At 43.1% G+C, this 21,018-nt stretch overlaps 1 protein-coding gene across 1 annotated transcript in view; it reads right to left on the reverse strand.

Moving 5' to 3' along the window:
- Nucleotides 1-4,987: 4,987 nt before the first annotated feature.
- Nucleotides 4,988-21,018, reverse strand: part of TOMM7 (translocase of outer mitochondrial membrane 7) — a 28,231-nt gene continuing 12,200 nt past the window's right edge. The window contains exon 3 of the mRNA XM_056519760.1: nucleotides 4,988-5,255. Coding sequence (XP_056375735.1) covers nucleotides 5,240-5,255 — 16 coding nt within the window. The 3' untranslated portion in view covers nucleotides 4,988-5,239. The remainder of the gene's footprint in view (nucleotides 5,256-21,018) is intronic.

Consider the following 21,018-nt stretch of genomic DNA (forward strand, 5'->3'; position numbering starts at 1 on the left):
CTTTGGGACCAAGGGCGTACAGGTACCTTCACTCCCTGGTACTTAAGCACCAAGGGAATACCGGATATCTATCAGCAGGCACCCTGTGCAAATTCCCAGGGGGGTCCAGAGACAAACCTTCGCCCCCCCCCCCCCACACATTGCAGCAATTCTGGGTCATACGGGTCTCCAGTAACCTGGGAAATAAGGGGGATCGGGGTTGTCCAAGACACCCACGATCCCCCTGAAGGGATAGGAGTGAGGTGGCAGGGGTGCCGCCCCTCCTATTGGTCGTTCAGAAGCGATCGACCAATAGCAGATGGGGGGTTTAACGTTCGGTTCCCCCGCTCTTCCCACCCACTGTTATCCGGGCAGAATAGGGGAACCGACAGGCACTGGCACTGAAGGTCCACTCACCCATCGGTGGCAACAGAGGACGGATGCGGCTCCCTGGATCCTATGGAAGCCGGTGAGTTGACTAGCAACATCTGGAGGGCTACAGTTTGGAGACCACTATACAGTGGTCTCTAAACTGTAGCCCTCCAGATGTTGCAAAGCTACAACTCCTAGCATGCGCAGACAGCTGTTTGCTATCTGGGCATGCTGGGATTTGTAGTTTTGCAACATCTGGAGGGTCACTGTTTGGAGATCACTGTGCAGTGGTCTCTAAACTGTAGCCCTCCAGATGTTGCCAAACTGCAAATCCCAGCATGCCCAAACAGCAAACAGTTGTCTCCGCATGCTGGGAGTTGTAGTTGCGTACCTCCAGCTGTTTCATAACTACATCTCCCAGCATTCCCTTCGGCGATCAGTACATGCTGGGCATTGTAGTTTTGCAACAGCTGGAGGCACACTGGAAAATACTGAGTTAGTTAACAGAACCTAACTGAAGTCTTTCCAACCAGTGTGCCTCCAGCTGTTGCAAAAGTACAACTCCCAGCATGCACGTTCTGTCTACAGTGCTGGGAGTTGTAGTTTTGAAACAGCTGGAGGTTTGCTCCACCCCCATGTGAATGTACAGGGTACATTCACACGGGCGGGTTTACAGCGAGTTTCCTGCTTCAAGTTAGAGCTGTTGCAAGCTAGCTCCTAGCTGTTGCAAAACAACAACTCCCAGCATTTCCGGACAGCCACTGACTGTCCAGGCATGCTGGCAGTTTAGCAACAGCTGGAGGCAACCCATTTGGGAATCAACTGGCATAAAATACCCCTATGTCCACCCCTATGCAATCCCTAATTTAGTTCTCAAATGCGCATAGTGCTCTTTCACTTGAGCCCTGTGGTATTTCAGGGAAACAGTTTATGGCCAAATATGGGGTATTTCCATACTTTGGAGAAATTGCACTACAAATTGTGGGGGGGCTTTTTCTCCTTTTACCCCTTATGAAAAGGAAAAGTTGGGGTCTACATCAGCCTGTCAGTGTAAATATATATATATATTATTTTTTTTACACTAACATGCTGGTGTTGCCCCATACTTTTTATTTTCACAAGCGGTAAAAGAAAAAAGAAAAAAAAGACCCCCAAAATTTGTAACGCAATTTCGGAAATACCCCATAAGTGGGCGTAAAATGCTCTGCGGATGCACAACAAGGCTCAGGAGTGAGAGCGCACTATGTACATTTGAGGCCTAAATTGGTGATTTTTACAGGGGTGGCTGATTTTACAGCGGTTCTGACAAACGCAAAAATATACCCACATGTGACCCCATTTTGGAAACTACACCCCTCACAGAACGTAACAAGGGGTATAGTGAGCCTCAACACTCCACAGGTGTTTGACGAATTTTCATTAAAGTTGTATGGGAAAATGGAAAAAAAAAAATTCTCACTAAAATGCTGGTGTTACCCTAAATTTTTCATTTTCACAAGGGAAAATAGGAAAACAGACACCCAAAATTTGCAACACCATTTCTTCTAAGTACATACCCCATATGTGGATGTAAAGTGCTCTGCTGGCACACTACGATGTTCAGAAGAGAAGGAGCGCCATTGGGCTTTTGAAAAGAAAATTTGTCCGGAATTGAAGGCCATGTGTGTTTACAAAGCCCCCATAGTGCCAGAACAATGGACCCACCCCCCCCCCCCACGTGACCCCATTTTGGAAACTACACCACTCACGGAATGTAATAAGGGGTACAGTGAGCATTTACACCCCCACAGGTGTCTGAAAGATTTTTCGAACAGTGGTCCGCAAAAAATGTAATTTTTCATTTGCACAGCCCACTGTTCCAAAGATCTGTCAAACACCAGTGAGGTGTAAATACTCACTGCACCCCTTATTAAATTCTGTGAGGGGTGTAGTTTCCAAAATGGGTCACATGTGGGGGGTCCACTGTTTTGGCACCACGGCGGACTTTGTAAACGCACATGGCCCCTGACTTCCATTCCAAACAAATTATCTCTCCAAAAGCTCAATGGCGCTTCTCCTCGTCTAAGCATTGTAGTTCACTAGCAGAGCACTTGACGTCCACACGTGGGGTTTTTCCATACTCAGGAGAAAATGACCCCCAAAATTTGTAACCCCATTTCTTGTATTACCCCTAGTAAAAATGTAAAATGTGGGGAAAAACCTGCATTTTTGCGAAAATTTTTTTTTTCATTTTCACATCCAAATTTAACAAAAAGTTGTCAAACACCTGTGGGCTGTTCAGGCTTACTGTACCCCTTGTTACGTTCCTTGAGGAGTGTAGTTTCCAAAATGGTATGCCATGTGGTTTCCCCCCTGTTTTGGCACCATAGGGACTTCCTACATGCGACATGCCACTCAAAAACCAAAGTCAAGTCAAATGTGACTCTTCTTCTGAGAATTGTAGTTCGCCCACAGAACATTTTACGTCCTAACATGAAGTATTTCCATACTCAGAAGAGATGGGTTACAAATTTTGGGGGGGAATTTTCTCCCATTACCCTTTGTAAAAATGGAAAATTTGGGGGAAAAACTGCCCTTTTTTTCTTTCTTCAATTTTTCCAGGGTTATTAATGCTTAAAATGACAGTGGTCAGATGTGCAAAACATTTTGAACATTTTGTGAAAAATTGGAAAATTACTGCTGAAATTTGAAGCCCTCTGATGTCCTCCAGAAGTAAAAACATGTCAACTTTATAATGCAAACATAAGGTAGACATATTGTATATGTGAATCAATATATCATTTATTTGGTATGTCTACTTTCCTAACAAGCAGAGAGCTTCAAAGTTAGAAAATTGCTAAATTTTTAATTTTTTATCAAATTTTGGAATTTTCCACCCAGAAATGATTTCCACCAAGAAATGAAGTATCAACAAAAATTTACCACTAACATAAAGTAGAATGTCACAAAAAAACTCTCGGAATCAGAATGAAAAGTAAAAGCATTCCAGGGTTATTAATGCTTAAAATGACAGTGGTCAGATGTGCAAAAAACGCTATGGTCCTTAAGGTGAAAATAGGCTTGGTCCTTAAAAATAAACATATGGTTTTTTTTTTCAAATCAAATGGTGCTAGAAATGTAAACAGATTTGTAAATGACTTTATTAAAAAAATCTTAATCCTTTCAGTACTTATCAGCTACTATTTGCTCTAGAGGAAGTTGTGTAGTTTTTTTTTTCAGTCTAACCACAGTGCTCTCTGTTGCCACTTCTGTCCAAGTAAGGAACTCTCTGGAGCAGGAGAGGTTTGCTAAGGGGATTTTCTCCTACTCTGGACAGTGCCTGACACAGACAAAAGGTGTCAGCAGAGAGCTCTGTGGTCAGACAGAAAAGAACAACTCAACTTCCTCTGGAGCATACAGCAGCTGATAAGTACTGGAAGTATTAAGATTTTTGAATAGAAGTCATTTACAAATCTGTTTAACTTTCTGGAGCCAGTTTTAAAAAGAAATATTTTCCACCGAAGTACCCCTTTAAAGAAATTCAATGGTAAAACGGCAGGAAATGCAAACCTATTTAACGGACATGATTTTTTTAAAAAAGACGGGACCAATAATTGTGCGAATATTTTGTTATACTCATTTATGTCTCGCTACTAATACATTAAAACATTTTTAATACAATACAGGAATTTAGGTGCACTACTGTGGTAGATGTATACAGTGACATTGGCTATCCCTCAAGACTGATGTTAAAATTGAGACATTCGCCAGTATATCCTTATATGAAGGACATACCAGAGCCCGCACACCAACGCCAAGGTTTCTCAAATGGCACGGGACCTAACGCTAATCCTACCTGTGCGTGATAAGCAAAACAGGGGCCAGTGAGCAATTACGGTAGCATTTGACCTAATGCTACCGTAATTGCCCACTGGCCCGTTTTGCTTATCACGCACAGGTAGGTTTAGCGTTAGGTCCTGCGCCATTTTGAGAAACCTTGGCTTTGGTGTGCGGGCTCTGGTATGTCCTTCATATAAGGATACACTGGCGAATGTCTCAAATTTAACATCAGTGTTGAGGGATAGCCAATGTCATTGTATACATCTACCACAGTAGTGCCCCTAAATTTCTGTTTTGTATTGTTCTAATTGTTACACATCCACACCGTCTATCTGGTGTAGGATTCTATTGTGGCACTTGTAGTCCGCTGCAGGCATCCTCCATTGTATGCATTTTTATGCTGGGGATCGCCCTTAGCAATGGACTACAAGGGCAGGATCTGCTCCCCCATTATAAATGCACAACCGCATTTGGGGTTGAGCACCTCAAGCCAATTGAGACCACGTTTTTTGTTGTTGATTACATTTTTTTTGAAAGCTTTGGCTCCATGGTTTGTACCGGTGAAACATTTATTCAATGTAATTCAACTACACAAGCTTTACAACTGAAAAACACATAGCAAAACAGCAGAATAATAGCACCTTGCATGGGTCCAAACCACCATTTACAGCAGTATTTATATTAAAGTAGGTGTCTATATGTAAGGACATGAATTATTACTGCAATAAATGTTATTTTTTATTGAACTAGAACTAACATATGATGCACAATGATAAAAATTGAAATTAAATACACAGCAGTGGGTCATTTGTGTGTAAAAAAAAAAAAAAAAAAAGAACATTGCAAGTAAGAAAAACTTATATAATTCAAACAAAGTCTTCACACTTCTGTTGTTTCTTAGGGGACATTGTACAGAATAAAAACAATGTGTCAGAAGGGGCAGCCCAGATCCAGGTCAAGTCAGCAGCATCACTCTGTTGCATACAATAATCTGTTTACACTGGTCACTGGTATTCCTTTGTATTCTTCGATACTGTAGTATATATAGATGTCAGCGATTCAAAAGTCTTTATCCCCATAATAAACTGTAAGAAAAGAAAATAATACTTTGTTATCAAGATTGGGAAAGAAGAGATGTAAGACATTAGTTCTAGTACTGTCAGGTCCCTACACATTAACAATAACACTCCTCCTTTTTGGAAAAAGCTATCGACTTCTTTGAATGCAATTTTTTAAAAATTTTTCATTCTTTTTCATTTGGTGTAAATACAATTTTCCCATAGGTCTTTATTTACAATTTTGCTCCACTTCTCTTTTGCAGCCAGCTTAGTTTCAGATACAGTGCAAACTACCCAGTGTCCACTTCAGCTTCTGTCTTTCCAAATGTAACAAACTTTTTAGACAATTTAGGTCTGATCTGGTCATACAAAATCATTTAGCAGAAAAGAGAGGGTCTGAAAAAAAGAGAGTAGAAAAAGGGGAAATTGTTTGCAAAACATTGTTGGACCTGCAATGACCCCATTATGTGGAATGTTTCAGCAATAAATTATGAACTATACAAACAAGAGTACGTGTCAAGGAAAAGTGCTGAATTAAAACTTAACATTTATTATCATATGTTTAACCTGTTCAGGATGTATCTGTACGCCCTGCATCCCGAGCCCTTAAGGACGCACCTGTATGCCCTGGTCCCGTTTACCAGGTTTAAACCGTTCTCACCAGCGGAGAATGGGTTAAACCCGGTGAGTCCCAGTTTCTAAGGGCAGCCAGGACTCACGGCTAATGCCAGGCACTGGCGATCGGGCCGATGCCCAGCATTAACCCTTTACATGCCGCAATCAGTTGATTGCGGTGTCTAAAACGAAACTAAAAGTGTCCCGGCAGCTCAGTCGAGCAGATCGGGACCAATCGCAATGTCCCAATCAGCTGAGAGGACGATGGGAGGATCCCTACCTACCTCTCCGTCGTCCGATCGGCGATCTGCTGCTCCATGCCTTTCCAACAGGCAAGAGGAGCAGAGCCCCGATAACACTGATCAGCTCTATGCTATGACATAGTGCTGTTCAGAGGCTGAGATCAATGTACTGCATGTTATACCTCCTTATGGGCCTAACAGCAAGCCAACAGTAATAGCACCTTCCACTGTCTCATGTTGTCCCATCTGCAACAACAGCTTGAAGATTCTGCAGGTGACATTTAGCCACAAGTGGATCAAGTGTGTCACCGCTGTATTTCACCTGTATAGTGCACAGTTCATGGTTACAGCACCTGTATTCAGCCAATGAAGAGAAGATTTAAAGGGGTACTCCACTGGAAAATATTTCTTTTGAATCAATTGGTGACAGAAAGTTAAACAGATTTGTAAATTACTTCTATTAAAAAATCCCAATCCTTCCAGTACTTATCAGCTGCTGTATAATACCCAGGAAGTTCTTTTCTTTTAAAATTTCCTTTCTCCCTGACCACAAGTGCTCTCTGCTGACATCTCTCTCCACGCCAGGAACAGTTCCTGACATTGACAGAGGTGTAAGCAGATAGCACTTGTGGTCAGGCAGAAAGGAAATTCAAAAAGAAAAGAACTTCCTGTGTATTATACAGCAGCTGATAAGTACTGGAAGGATTGGGATTTTTTAATAGAAGTAATTTACAAATCTGTTTAACTTTCTGTCACCAATTGATTCAAAAGAAATATTTTCCAGTGGAGTACCCCTTTAAATCTTCTCTTCATTGGCTGAATACAGGTGCTGTAACCATGAACTGTGCACTATACATGTGAAATACAGCGGCACGAGTTGATTTAAAAGAAAATGTTTTCCAGTGGAGTACCCTTTTAACCCCTTCCTGCTACAGGACGTATGCATACACGTACTCCCGCGATATAACATCATATCGCATTGGCCCCGGCGGCCATCAATGGCCAGGACCCGCGGCTAATACCGGACATCACAGATAGCAGTGATGCCCGGTATAAACCCTTCGCCGTGTCTAAAGTGAAAGTAAACATTGCTGGTGGTGTTCGGGTCCGCTGCGGTGAAATTGTGGCGTCCCGAACAGCTTGCAGGACAGCAGGAGGATCCCTAAATGCCTCCTCGCTGTCCAATCGCCGAATGACTGCTCCGTGCCCGAGATCCAGGCAGGAGCAGTCGAGAGGCGATAACACAGATCAATGCGTAGTTCATGTCCTACAGAAGGATTTTACTGGTTTTGTTGGCTATGGATGGCCTGTGCAAATGCAATACCAGTTAAGAGTGTGAGACTTGGAAAACCAGTAGCAACATAAACTTCCCTTCACTTTATTTGGGCAGTAACATTACACATGGAGGGATCCCACTTCTGGTTCATTATGGACTTTTCTGCAGAAGAGATTTCGTAACCAGAAAAATCGTGTAAAGCATAAATATAAGCTCATGACTCATAAGAAATACATCCCGGGTTCCATCTAATGGCAGAAAACTTCACTTGCTTAAAATTCTCTAGTCTGTACCAAAGTTGTCAGCACGATTCGCAGGAGATTTGATCTACAGTAAAAGGAGCAAATTCTGCCTTACAGACCTATATGTAGAGCTGGGAGATGCCTTTATTCTCGATGATGCAGCATTTCTGGTAGTCCAGCTTCAGCAATGTGGTTTTCTGCATAAATAGTTATTTGGGCCAACAACTGTGATAACATCTTAGAAATTCTGAAGTAACTAACTAGCCATAAAGGAGTTTTGCTGGATTTAACCCAGATATCCCAGGATAGTGGAGTCCACCCCCACAGCACTCAAAACTTGCAGCAGAACAAGGCAGTTACCCAACTTAAAGGGGTACTCCGCCCCTAGACATCTTATTCCCTATCCTTTGGATAAGGCATAAGATGTCTGATTGCGGCGGTTCCACCGTTGGGAACCCCAGCGAACTCTGCCGCGGCAGCCCAGACATCCGATGCACAGAACAAACATCGATCCATGCGGGTGACTAGTGATGCAGGAAGGAGGCTTGTGACATCACGGCCACGCCCCCTCGATACAAGTCTATGCAGTCACGCCCCCTCCCATAGACTTGCATTTTTGCACCACCAATTCTACTTTGCAGAGACAGTCATTTTACCCCAAAATCTACAGCGAAACGGGAAAAAAATCATTGTGCGACGAAATTGAAGAAAAAACGCCATTTTGTAAGTTTTGGGGGCTTCCGTTTCTACACCATACATTTTTCAGTAAAAATGACACTTTATCTTTATTCTGTAGGTTCATACGGTTAAAATGATACCCTACTTATATAGGTTTGATTTTGTCATACTTCTGGAAAAAATCTTAACTACATGCACGGAAATTTATACGTTTAAAATGGTCATCCCCCCTATAACCTTTTTATTTTTCTGCGTACAGGGTGGTATGAGGGCTCTTTTTTTGCGCCGCGATCTGACGTTTTTAGCGGTACCATTTTTGTATTGATTGGACTTTTTGTTCGCTTTTTATTCATTTCTTCATGATATAAAAAGCAACCCAAAATACGTTATTTTGGACTTTGGAATTTTTTTGCGCGTACGCCATTGACCGGGTTTAATTAATGATATATTTTTATAGTTCGGACATTTACGCACGCGGCGATACCACATATGTTTATATATATTTTTTATTTACATGGTTTTTTTTTATGGGAAAAGGGGTGTGATTTGAACTTTTATTAAAGAGTACCTCTCAGCAAAAAAACTTTTGATATATTATAGATTAATGTATGCAGAATAACTTTACAATTTCATGTTATTAAAAAATATGCTTCTTTCTATTTAATTTTCCACTTTGAAGAAATGACCACTAGGGGTCTCCCTACCAGTCCTGGCAGAAAGCATTTCAGACTCATGCTGGAGTCCTAAACACTACGAGCTGCCAGTCTGCTTTGTTCACAGCTGCCAGCCTGTTTGGCTGTGAACAAAGCAGGCTGGCAGCTCTGAGTGTTTAGGACTCCAGCATGAGTCAGAAATGCTTGCTGACAGGACTGATCGGGAAAAATACAATAGAAAGAAGCATATTTTTCATTAACATGCTATTGGAAAGTTATTCAACATTCATTAATCTAAAATATATCAAAAGTGTATTTGATGAGAGGTACCCTTTAAGGAAAGGGTTAAATCGCATGTATTAACTTTTTTTTTTTTGCAGTGTTATAGCTCCCATAGGGACCTATAGCACTGCACACACTGATTGCCAGCACTGTTCACTGCAAAGGCATAGCTTTGCAGTGAGCAGTGTTATCGGCAGTCGATTGCTCAAGCATGCATCTCAGGCTTGGAGCAATCAATCGCCGAAGGGACACGCTGGAGGCAGGTAAGAGGACCTCCGCTCGTGTCCCAGCTGATCGGGACACCGCATTTTCACTGCAGTGGTCCCGATCAGCCCCACTGAGCAGCCGGACAGCTTTCACTTTCGCTTTAGACGCGGCGTTCAACTTTGAATGCCGTGTGTAAAGGGTTAATAGCGTGCGGCACCGCGATCGCTGCCGCGCGCTATTGCCCCGGGTCCCGGCTTCAGATACATGCCGGGACCGACCCGATATGACGCGGGGTCACCGCGTGACCCCGCGTTATATCGCGGGAGCTGGCCAAGGGCGTAAATATACGTCCTTGGTCATTAAGGGGTTAAAGAGAACCTGTCATCACTTCATCATGGTGCCCGAACCTCGAATCATTGAGGTGGTCCCTGGCAGCTTGGGTATAGAGAGAGCCATCAAGCAAGGCCAGAGGGGCAGGCAGAAGCCACTGGGGACTACCCCTGTTTACAATTATTTCAATGGCTGAATAAAAGATGTGATCAGCCAACAAGCCAATATGTGATCAGCTCTTGAAGCAATGTAAGATGATGTGTAATGTTACAACTACTCAGCTCAGCAAGTAATGTCTGCTGTTGCTGAAAGAGTTTTGCTTCAAGTATGACATGTGCACAATGGTTACACTATTTTTAGACTTCCACAGAAATATACACAAGATGAGACTTAAGATGTAAAGTTATGACTATGGAGGGGGGTTCTTTTCCTACACACTTCCTGTCCATTAATCCCATTTCTGTCCTCTCTAGTCCTCCCCTCCTTGGTCTAAAAAGGCCGATAACAGTAAATGGTCATTTAATGTGAAATATGAGAATTTTCCCAGAACCATTTATAAACAAAAATATTTTTTTTTGATGTAGGAAAACAATAGAGGCTTCTCAAAAAGAAACGTGTGGTGAAAAAGTGGAGAAGCCGCTATTAGGCTAGAATTCTACAGAGGTTTTCGCCCTGCCTTTTTTTTTGGCCAGAAAAACAGCATTTGGCGTTTTTTCTGGCGAAAAGAGGATGCAGTAGGGATGTAAAAAAATTTATTTAACAAAAAAAAATTTTATAACAAAATTTTAAGTGTGTGTTTAACTTTTATTTATTTATTTATTATTTTTTTTACAGATAGTACTACTACTCCCAGCATGGAACACACTGTTCCATGATGGGAGTAGTAGTACCTGTTATAGATATATCGCCCCTGGTGTCAGTCGTGACACCCGATGCGATCGTCCATAATATAGCAGAGATGCGGAGCGGCTCTATACAGCACTCACATCTCTGCTCTGTACTCCGGCCAGTGATGTGAATAGAAAATCACTCATTCATATATTCCACCCAGAGTGGGGATTGGCCGGATGGTGGCAGCCAATCACAGCTCTTAGAGGGAAATATGAATGTTCTATTCACATCAATGGCCGGAGTATAGTGCAGAGATGCAAGCGCTGTATAGAGCCGCTCCATCTCTGCAATAGACAGGATGATCACAGCGGATGTCAGTAGTGATACCCGCTGTGATATGTTCTTACCTGCAGGTACTACTGCTCCCAACATGGAGCACACTCTGCTCCATGCTGGGAGCTGTAGGACCTGCATTAATAGACAGATCACAGCGAGTGTAATTTCTGACATCCTCTGTGATCTGTCTATCAATGCAGGTACTACAGCTCCCAGCATGGAGCAGAGTGTGCTCCATGTTGGGAGTAGTAGTACCTGCAGGTAAGAACAGATCACAGTGGGTATCACTCCTGACACCCGTATAATTTATAGATGCGGCCGGCGCTCTCCTATGGTCCCCTGCACGGCCGTATATATACACCTATTCATATTTCCCACAGAGAGCTGTGATTGGCCAGATGGTTCCAGCCAATCACAGCTCTCTGCGGGAAATACGAATAAGTGTATATATACGACAGTGCAGGGGACCATAGAAGAGCGGCCATATCTATACATTATACAGGAGGATAGCAACGGGTGGTCTATTAGTACAGGTACAGTGTGTTCCATGCTGGGAGTAGTAGTGCTACCTAAAAAATGTTGGGGGGGGGAAAAGTGAAAAACACACACTAAATTTTTATTATTGCCTGCTACATTTTTAGTGTTTTACCCACCCACATAAATTGACACGTTTAAAAATTAATACAAATTTCGTAATAAAAAAGATAAATTTAGTTAAATACATTTTGCAAAAAAAACCTCAGTGGAATTACAGCCTTACAGATTATTTTACTATATATTTTTATAAATCTCCCCTATTGCTGCAATTTGTCACCTTTTATAGAAAATCTAAAGAGCAATTCTTATTGCAAAAAAAAAAAAAGTTTACAACATCCTTAGGATTCTGGCTAATCATATTTTCATATATGTATTAGCCAACTTCTCCCTAGGCCCTTTACTAATGTTAAAGCACAACTGTCACCATTTCTGTGCCCCATAGACCTAAGCCATCATATTATTGTTGATAATAATTGCAATGCAGCCATACCTTTGGCTGTGCGATTGACACACAGGTCCTCAGCGCAAGCGCCCATGATCTGCTTGACTTGCGTGCCTGCTTTACATCACCAGAATGAATCCTCAGAGCAAGCGGGAGACTTGCTGAGTGGAATTCCTGTCACTAGAAGAAGAGAGCTCTCTCACTCTCTGCCTCTACAACGGCACAGGTGCATGGGGGTGCAGGAGCAAGCGCTCGCAGAGGGAACAAGCACTGGCTCGGATTATTCACTACGGTGAATGTGATGTTAAGTCAATGCGCATGTCGAGCAGATTAGGGAGGGGCGCATGCGCTGAGGACCTGTGTGTCACTCACACAGTGGTCCCAGTGCTCACATACAAGGGATAGACGTGGCGGGGCAGGGCATTGGGAACCACCGGCCTCGCCTATCCAACTGTTGCTGAATGCACAAAAAAGGATTTTCTGGCTATTAAAAGATGGAATTGCTCAGCCAAAGGTATGGTAGCATTGCAATAATCAAAAATGCTATGATGGCTTAGGTCTGGGGGGGGGTTACAAAAATGGTGACAATTGTGCTTTGATGCAGCTTTACACAGAGCTGCAAACAAACTTACGGCGTTATAATTAAAAGGGTTATCCAGGAATCGAAAAAAACTGCTAATTTCTTTCAAAGACCACTCCCTGTCTGTCTCCAGGTTGGGTGTGGTTCGGCAGCTCAGTTCCATTGAAGTGAATGGAACCAAGTTGTAATGCCACACCCAAAGTGGAGACAGAGAGCGGCCTTTGAAAGAAATAAGGTCTGTTTCGATTCCTGGATAACCCCTTTAAGGTGTAATTCTGTACCTTAACCCCTTAAGGACTTAAAAAATAATTTCCCTTTACATTTATTTTACACTTTTTAGTCTCCATTTGGGACTACTTATAGCAATCAGGAATGCGCTAAGTGACGCTATGAAGTGCCGTAAATTTACAGCACCAGACGTTAAGGAGTTAAGATGTTTTAAAGAGTTATTCTGTAGATCCATTATTTTATTTTTTTATACTAAGCTTATGGTGCTCAAAATATAAAAAGCACCTATACTCAACTGCCCCAATCCCCCCACCCCAGCCATTTTGACAGTTCCTGGGGCTCTCTAATTCTTCCTGCTTCGTGTCAATTATTGCCCCGCAGGAACTGCCCACTCAGCCAATCACTGACTGAAGTGCTGACACGCCTTAATCAGCGATTGGCTAAGCAGCCATAATGTTGTAAAATAATTTTAAAAAATTCATACTCATCTTAATAATCCGCTGCCACTTCGATACCATACTGATTCCCTAGCTCTTCCTGGGCATCTTGCTGGCCTCTACTTCCTCGTCCCTCCTGAACTGGACATGTGATTGCTAAAGACTATTAACGATTGGCTGAAGCCATCACATGTCTGTGACAAGAGGGACCAGGTAGTAGAGACAGGGAGGATGCCCAGAAAATAAGTAATCAAAAGTTGATCAGGCATATACCAAAAGGAAACCACCGGTACATGTCAGGTATTGAGAAGACTAAGAATATATTCAATGAGTAAGCTAGAAGTATATGCCCAATGTACACAGTATGACCAAAAACTCTGAGCTCAGAAGAGGACTAAAGGGATCTTCATGTGGGCCAACGATCAGGATCACTCATTCCCTATAACCAACCCATGTAAAAGGGCCAGAAATCAGCCGACAAACAAGGAAACACTTGTTTATCAGCCGATCGTATCGTTTTTGCAGCTCTAACTATCGTCATTATCAGCTGCAATAGGAGATGTACAGCCAACCACAATGAAGGTGAAGGCCGCACCAACAATTAGGCATCTACACATGTGGGCCGGGCTGCATTACGATTGAGCCTTGTAAAAGTTGATCAGTGCTCATTTACAGGCACGGGTTGGCCAGCCTAAAAGGGCCTTAAGGTAACAAGTTATATAATTATAAGAAAAAGTCCATGATAAGAAACTATTTACAGAAGGAAACAAACTTTTCCTAAAGTTTCTGAAGCGTCCTATCATTGACATCTTGTGTAATGCCCGAACTTCCATTTAAAAGAGAGATTGTATCTATAATGGGATGTGACAAACTGTATTGTGTAACATCCTCTATGACAAAGGACTCATTTTTTAAGGCTATTGTTAGAAAGAAAAGCTGAATTTGCACCCAAAAAAAAAAAAAAAAAAAAAACAGCGAGGGAAACCTCCAATGGAAACAAAAGGAAAGGAAATTAAGGAAGTTCCTAATGCAAATAAAGAGAAAATAGGGACCTGTCTAAACCACACTTTACCTCCTACAGATATGGTTTGGACAAGTATCAGATGCATTTCTAGAACTACAGAAAATCATGTGGGATCGAAAATAGAAATAAGCGATTTTCTGGTTCGTTCCCCTCAGTGCTCACTGGCTAGATGAAATAATGTGACAACGCTGCAGGATTCCTTTACAGTGAGGCTTTAGAGGAAACCTATTTGGTTGTAATATCTGGAGGTGGGGGCGAACTAACTTTACATTTTTACAACCCTTCTGCATATCTACAAAAGGGGGAAGGGAGTAAAGGAAAATCCAGTAGAAGTTGATAAATGAAACTACAGTTTCATTATTAAAAGGGGTATCTTTTTTTTTTTTTAAAATCAACTGGTGCCAGAAAGTTAAACAGATTTGTAAATTGCTTCTATTAAAAAAAATCTTAATCCTTCCAGTACTTATTAGCGGCTGTGTGCTACAGAGAAAATGTGTTTCTTTCTGGATTCCTTTACTGTGACAACCACAGTGCTCTCTGCTGACCCCTCTGTCCATTTTAGGAACTGTCCAGAGCAGCATGTTTACTAGGGAGATTTTCTCCTGCTCTGGACAGTTCCTGACATGGACAGAGGTGTCAGCAGAGAGCACTGTGGTCGTGACAGAAAAGAAATCCAAAAAGAAAAGAATTTCCTCTGTAGTATACAGCCGCTAATAAGTACCGAAAGGATTATGATTTTTTAATAGAAGTAATTTACAAATCTGTTTAACTTTCTGGCATCAGGTGATTTAAAAAAAAAAAAAAAAAAAAAAGTTTTACCCCTTTAACCCCTTGGGTTTTTCTGTTTTTGCACTCTTTGCAAAATTTTATTAGGGAAGGGGTTAAATGATCTTTACTCACTTTTTTTCATTTTTTTTTTTTTTTTGCAATGTTATAGCTCCCATAGGGGGCTATAACACTGCACACACTGATCTTTTACATTGATCAATGGTTTCCTATGAGAAACCAGTGATCAACCATTCTTCCGCTTGACTGCTCATGCCTGGATCTCAGGCACTGAGCAGTCATTCGGCGATTGGACAACAGGAGGCAAGGTAGGGGACCCTCCTGCTGTCCTAGAGCTGTTCGGGATCCCGAACAGCTCTAGGACTGCGGCTATCCCGAACAACCCCCTGAGCTAGCCGGCAACGTTTTACTTTCACTGTAGACGTGGCGTTCAACTTTGAACGCCGCATCTAAAGGGTTAATCAGTGCCGCACGCTATTAGCTACGGGTTCCGGCCGTTGCTAGGTGCCGGGCCTGACCCGCTATGACGCAGGGGTACAGGTACTCCCTCCGTCCCCAACAGGTTAAGTTAGTTAATTGGTTCAAAGACGACCATTGTGTGTTAAAACCATTGTATGTTGACACCATAATTCTATGGAAACCTGGTAATTGGTTCTGAAGCCACCAAAATGTCATCCAAAAATAGGAAAAAGTGAGGATTAAAGAAAAATAAGTAGATACTAGTAGAGATAAAGAAAGATCTGCTGGGAGCTGTAATCACTGTCTATGTAGAGGACAGGAGATTCCTTAGGGTCCTGTAAGTACACATAACAGCCCAGATTTATCAAACTGTGGGAGAGAAAAAGTGGAGAGATTTTCCCATAGTAACCAATCACAGCTCAGCTTTCACTTTACCAGAGCTCGTTAGCTGAGCTGTGATTGGTTGCTATGGGAAAATCTCTCCACTTTTTCTCTCCCACAATTTGATAAATTTGAGCCATAGTGTCCTAAAAAAGTAAAATGGAGCTGCCCTTACCTGGTGTCCAAAGGAGCAGCTAACCCTGGCACAAGAGTAGTAGAGAACATGTAATATCTCCCTGTACTGTAGGGGGCGCTATCGGACAGCCAGTCAGTGCATGCACTTTAGGAATACAGGGGTTTTACGAGTGAATGTCCATTCCGATTAGTCAGTTCTTCCAGCCATTGACACATTTCGCAGATCTGGATTGTCTGTAACATTGTATGATGAGTCTGGTTTCAAGTTACAATGGTCCAGAAAAGACCATTATATGCTGAAACTATTGTATGTTGAGGCCATTGTAAATTGAGGGATCACTGTAATCCTGTAATATTCCCTTCTTAGACATTTACATAATTTCCCCAGAATACGCAATAAATGTCTGACATGTGGGGGTCCCATTTACTGAAAAAAAATCTTTTTACTGTCAATGAAGAGCTCTGCTTGCTCGACTCCTTCCATAACTCCAATGCATTTTAATTTGGGAAATCGTGCTCCGCCACCTTTCTATTCAAGCTGAAGCAACAAAAAGCCTATGTGAACTGGCTAATCAGAATCAGAGAACCTCCACATGAATATTGTATAAATGCATAAGATGGGATTACCCCTTTAAAATACTACTAAAGGGGAACTCCGATGGAAAACTTTTTTTTTTAAAGCAACTCTTGCCAGAAAGTTAAACAGATTTGTAAATTACTTCTATTGCAAAATCTTTACCCTTCCAGTACTTTTCAACATGCTGACACCTGATGCCCATATCAGGAACTGTCCAGAGCGGGAGAAAATCCCCATAGCAAACCTATGCTGCTCTGTCAGAGGTGTCCACAGAGAGCACTGTGGACAAGACAAAAAAGAAATTCAAAAAGAAAATAATTTCCTCAGTAGCATACAGTATGCTCTGTAGCATACGACCGCTGTCACGCCCCCTTCCCATAGACTTTGGTAGAGGGGGGCCGGGCGTGACGCCACGAGGGGGGCCGGGCGTGACGCCACGAGGGGGGCCGGGCGTGACGCCACGAGGGGGGCCGGGCGTGACGCCACGAGGGGGGCCGGGCGTGACGCCACGAGGGGGAGCGGGCGTGACGCCACGAAGGGGAGCGGGCGTGACGCCACGAAGGGGAGCGGGCGTGACGCCACGAAGGGGAGCGGGCGTGACGCCACGAAGGGGAGCGGGCGTGACGCCACGAAGGGGAGCGGGCGTGACGTCACGAAGGGGAGCGGGCGTGACGTCACGAAGGGGAGCGGGCGTGACGTCACGAAGGGGAGCGGGCGTGACGTCACGAAGGGGAGCGGGCGTGACGTCACGAAGGGGAGCGGGCGTGACGTCACGAAGGGGAGCGGGCGTGACGTCACGAAGGGGAGCGGGCGTGACGTCACGAAGGGGAGCGGGCGTGACGTCACGAAGGGGAGCGGGCGTGACGTCACGAAGGGGAGCGGGCGTGACGTCACGAAGGGGAGCGGGCGAGACGTCACGAAGGGGAGCGGGCGTGACGTCACGAAGGGGAGCGGGCGAGACGTCACGCACGGAGGCCGCGAACACGGAAGCCCACACACATCGTTCGGAGTAATGAACTTCCGGACGCTGTGAGCGGAGCTCCGAAAGTCAGGGCAGCGCACAACCCCTTTAATCTCTTCCTTTAGCTATGTGTCTGACTGATAACTGTAACATTATCATGTGGTTTGTGCAGCATTATATTGGATGTCACATTGTACTGGATCGGAGCTCCCTGTCGCTGCTTATATGATCTTTGAATTGTCCATTTTGCGGGAACAAGGTACTCTGTTGGTGTCAGGTCTTATTGATCAGTGCCTGTGCTTGCTGCTTATGGACCCTCTTGTAAACATAAGTGAGGGCATCACGACTTAGTAGTATACTCTAATTCATTGAATACAGAAAAAAAAACAAGTGAAGTCTTTTTATTGGTTCCACAGCCATTTGCTCCAAGGCATGTGGGTGTACTAACTTGTAGATATGATCTGATAACACTGTGACGAGTACTTTTTGCAATAACCACAAAGCACTGAAAGTCTCCCACTATGTTTCACAAGGCTTTCACCAGCTTATATAGCAACATAGAAGTTTGTTGCAGAAAAATTTTTTTTTATATATATATATATATATATATATATATATATATATATATAAACAAAACCTGTTCCATCTAATTTGCCCCTATATTTAGATTTTTTTTTAAATAAAAAAAACCTTGGGCTAGATATCGGGAGCATGTCATTATTTTCATAATGCCTGCATTGTGAACCATCAGGGAGGTCCTGATGGCTTCTCCTCGTCCCATCAGTCTTTATACATCTCTCCCTGTCTGGTTTCTCCTTGTCCTACCTGCCTATCAATCAAGGATAGTAGGGCAGGGAGAAACCAATGGGGACCACCCTGATTGACTCCTTCCATAACTCCTCAGCATTTTAAATTGGGGAAATCGTGCTCCGCCACCTTTCTATTCTAACTGATGCAACAAAAAGCCTATGTGAACTGGCTAATTGGAATCAGAGAACCTCCACATGAATATTGCATAAAAGCATAAGATGGGATTACCCCTCTAAAACCTACTTAAAGGGGAACTCCAAACCTCAACAATTTATCCCCTATCCTGTGGATTGGGGGATAAGCTGTTGCGTTTCAGAGTTCCCCTTTAATGTAGTTTTCTCCTAAACATCTCTTAATGCATATTCACTTTAACCCCTTAAGGACCAATGCAAATAAACCTGTACGCCCCTGAAAGACCAGGCCTGTTTTTTCAAATCGGGGATGTCTGTCTTTATTAGAGAATAACTCTGGTAACGTTTTGCCAATCACGATAATTCTGACATTGTTTTTTTGTCACAAGTCGTCCTTCATGTACATAGTAAAAGTAAGCCGATATCATTTGTAGTTTTTTTTTTATAATGCAAAAAATCATGAAATTTTTACAAAAAATTAAGATTTTTGCTATTTTAACACTAATAGGGTGCATATATTTATACATACTGACCAAATAGTTTATGAAACTTATACTTTCAGATGTCTACTTTATTTTGACGTAATTTTTTTGTTTTTAATTAACATTTTAAATTAGTTAGAAGCCTAACAATTTAACTTGAAATTTTGAAAATTTGAAAAGTACATCTTTTTTTGTGTGCTATGCAAGGTTTGCAGAGATTAAAAGGTAGTAGAACATAGGAACACCCCCCCCCCCCAAATTACCCCATTTTAAAAACTAGACCCCTTAAGGTATTCGCTAGGGGGTACAGTGAGTATTTTAACACCATAGTTTTTTGGCAGGAATTATTACAAAGTCAGTGTTAAAAATTCGAAATTTTCAATTTTTCACAAATGCATCATTTGGGGGGCATATTTTTTGTACATCACTTCTGATATTGAAAGAAATGCACCCTATATTTTATTTAGCTGCTTGTCCCATGTTCGGAAATACCCCAGCTTTGGCCATATATGGTTCCTTGGCCGCGTGGTAGGACTCAGAAGGAGAGGAGCGCCATTTGGCTTTCAGGGCAGAACAGTATCCCCACCCCCACAAGTGACCCCATTTATATACCGCACTCCTACAAGTTATTGGCTGCACCAGGGACCTCTCTGATTAATCCTTGGTCGGCTGGGGGTATAACGCGTCTGTCTGTGACAGTTAAGGCTCCTGATGGATATATCCGCCATGTTGTGGGAATAAGCACCCGCTCATGGCGAATATATCCATCACTGCTGGGTAGCTCAGTGGGTCCGCTCATGACTGCTGGCGGGAAATCCGCCGCTATGAGTGGACACACAAAGCTACCCAGCCGCAGCAGGGAGCTCATTATCGTGACTGCTGCATAATGTGTAGGATCACATGGTGGACATCGGCAACATATTACATGCTGCGGATATCCGCCAATGCAATCCTACACATTATGCATTTTTTTTAATTAGATTAATTTAATAAATGTATTTTTTTTATATATATATATATATATATATATATATATATATATATATATTTTTTTTTTTTTTTTTTTTTAATAATTTTTTTTATTTATTTATTTTTTTACACTTTTATTAAATTTTTATTTTTATTTTTACACTTTTATTTTATTTATTTATTTTTACACTTTTTAATGCTTTGGAATACTTTGTATTCCAAAGCATTGCAGTTATATGCTGCCTGCCAGTTTTCACTAGCAGGCAGTATATATGGACGTGCCTCTGGCACGTCCTTTCAGGCAATACCCAGGGCAGACCTTGGGGTCTTTGTAGGACCCCCGGCTGCCCAGGTATGCAGCAGCACCCCGCGATCGCGCTGCGGGGTGCTGCAGAGGAGACAGAGGGAGCCCCCTCCCTCTGTCAGAACTCCTTACAGCGCGCGGTCACTTCTGACCGCAGCTGTAAGGGTTAAACTGCCGGGAGTGAAGTGAACTTCACTTCCGGCAGTGCGGCAGGTCCCGGCCAGCCGCGTATTACACACAGCACCCTGCGATCGCGATGCGGGGTGCTGCAGGAGTGACAGAGGGAGCTCCCTCCCTCTGTCATAACACTTACAGCCCGCGGTCACTTCCGACCGCGGCTGTAAGGGTTAAAACTGCCGGGACCGAAGTTTACTTCGGTCCTGGCAGTGCAGCAGGGTCCCGGCTGTGTGATACAGCCGAGTCCCTGCCGCGATCTCGTGGGTGCACTGGGCAGCACCCACGAGAATAATGGACGAGTATAGACGTCCAGGTGCGGGAACGGCCGACAACCTGGACGTCTATACTTGTCCGTGGTCATTATCGGGTTAAACAACTGAGAAGAGATGTCCTAGAGTCTGATTTTGGGGGGGGGGGGGTTCAACCGTTGGGACCCCCATGATCTTCTGCCCGACGTCCCGGCTCTCCCCATGCACAGAGCGATGACCAACACAACCACTCCATGCATCTCTATGGGAGAGTAGAAGATACAGCGCTTTAATATCTCCAGCTTTCCCTCAGAGAGCATTGAGGGAGGCGTAGCGCTGGCAGGAGATCGTGGGGGGTACCAGAGGTCGGTCCCTACCCCCCTTACTCATCCTCTAACCTGTGGATAGGGGATATGTTAAGTTCCGGAGT

Source organism: Hyla sarda, chromosome 5 (assembly GCF_029499605.1).
Source record: "Hyla sarda isolate aHylSar1 chromosome 5, aHylSar1.hap1, whole genome shotgun sequence".
In the NCBI taxonomy this organism is placed as follows: domain Eukaryota; kingdom Metazoa; phylum Chordata; class Amphibia; order Anura; family Hylidae; genus Hyla; species Hyla sarda.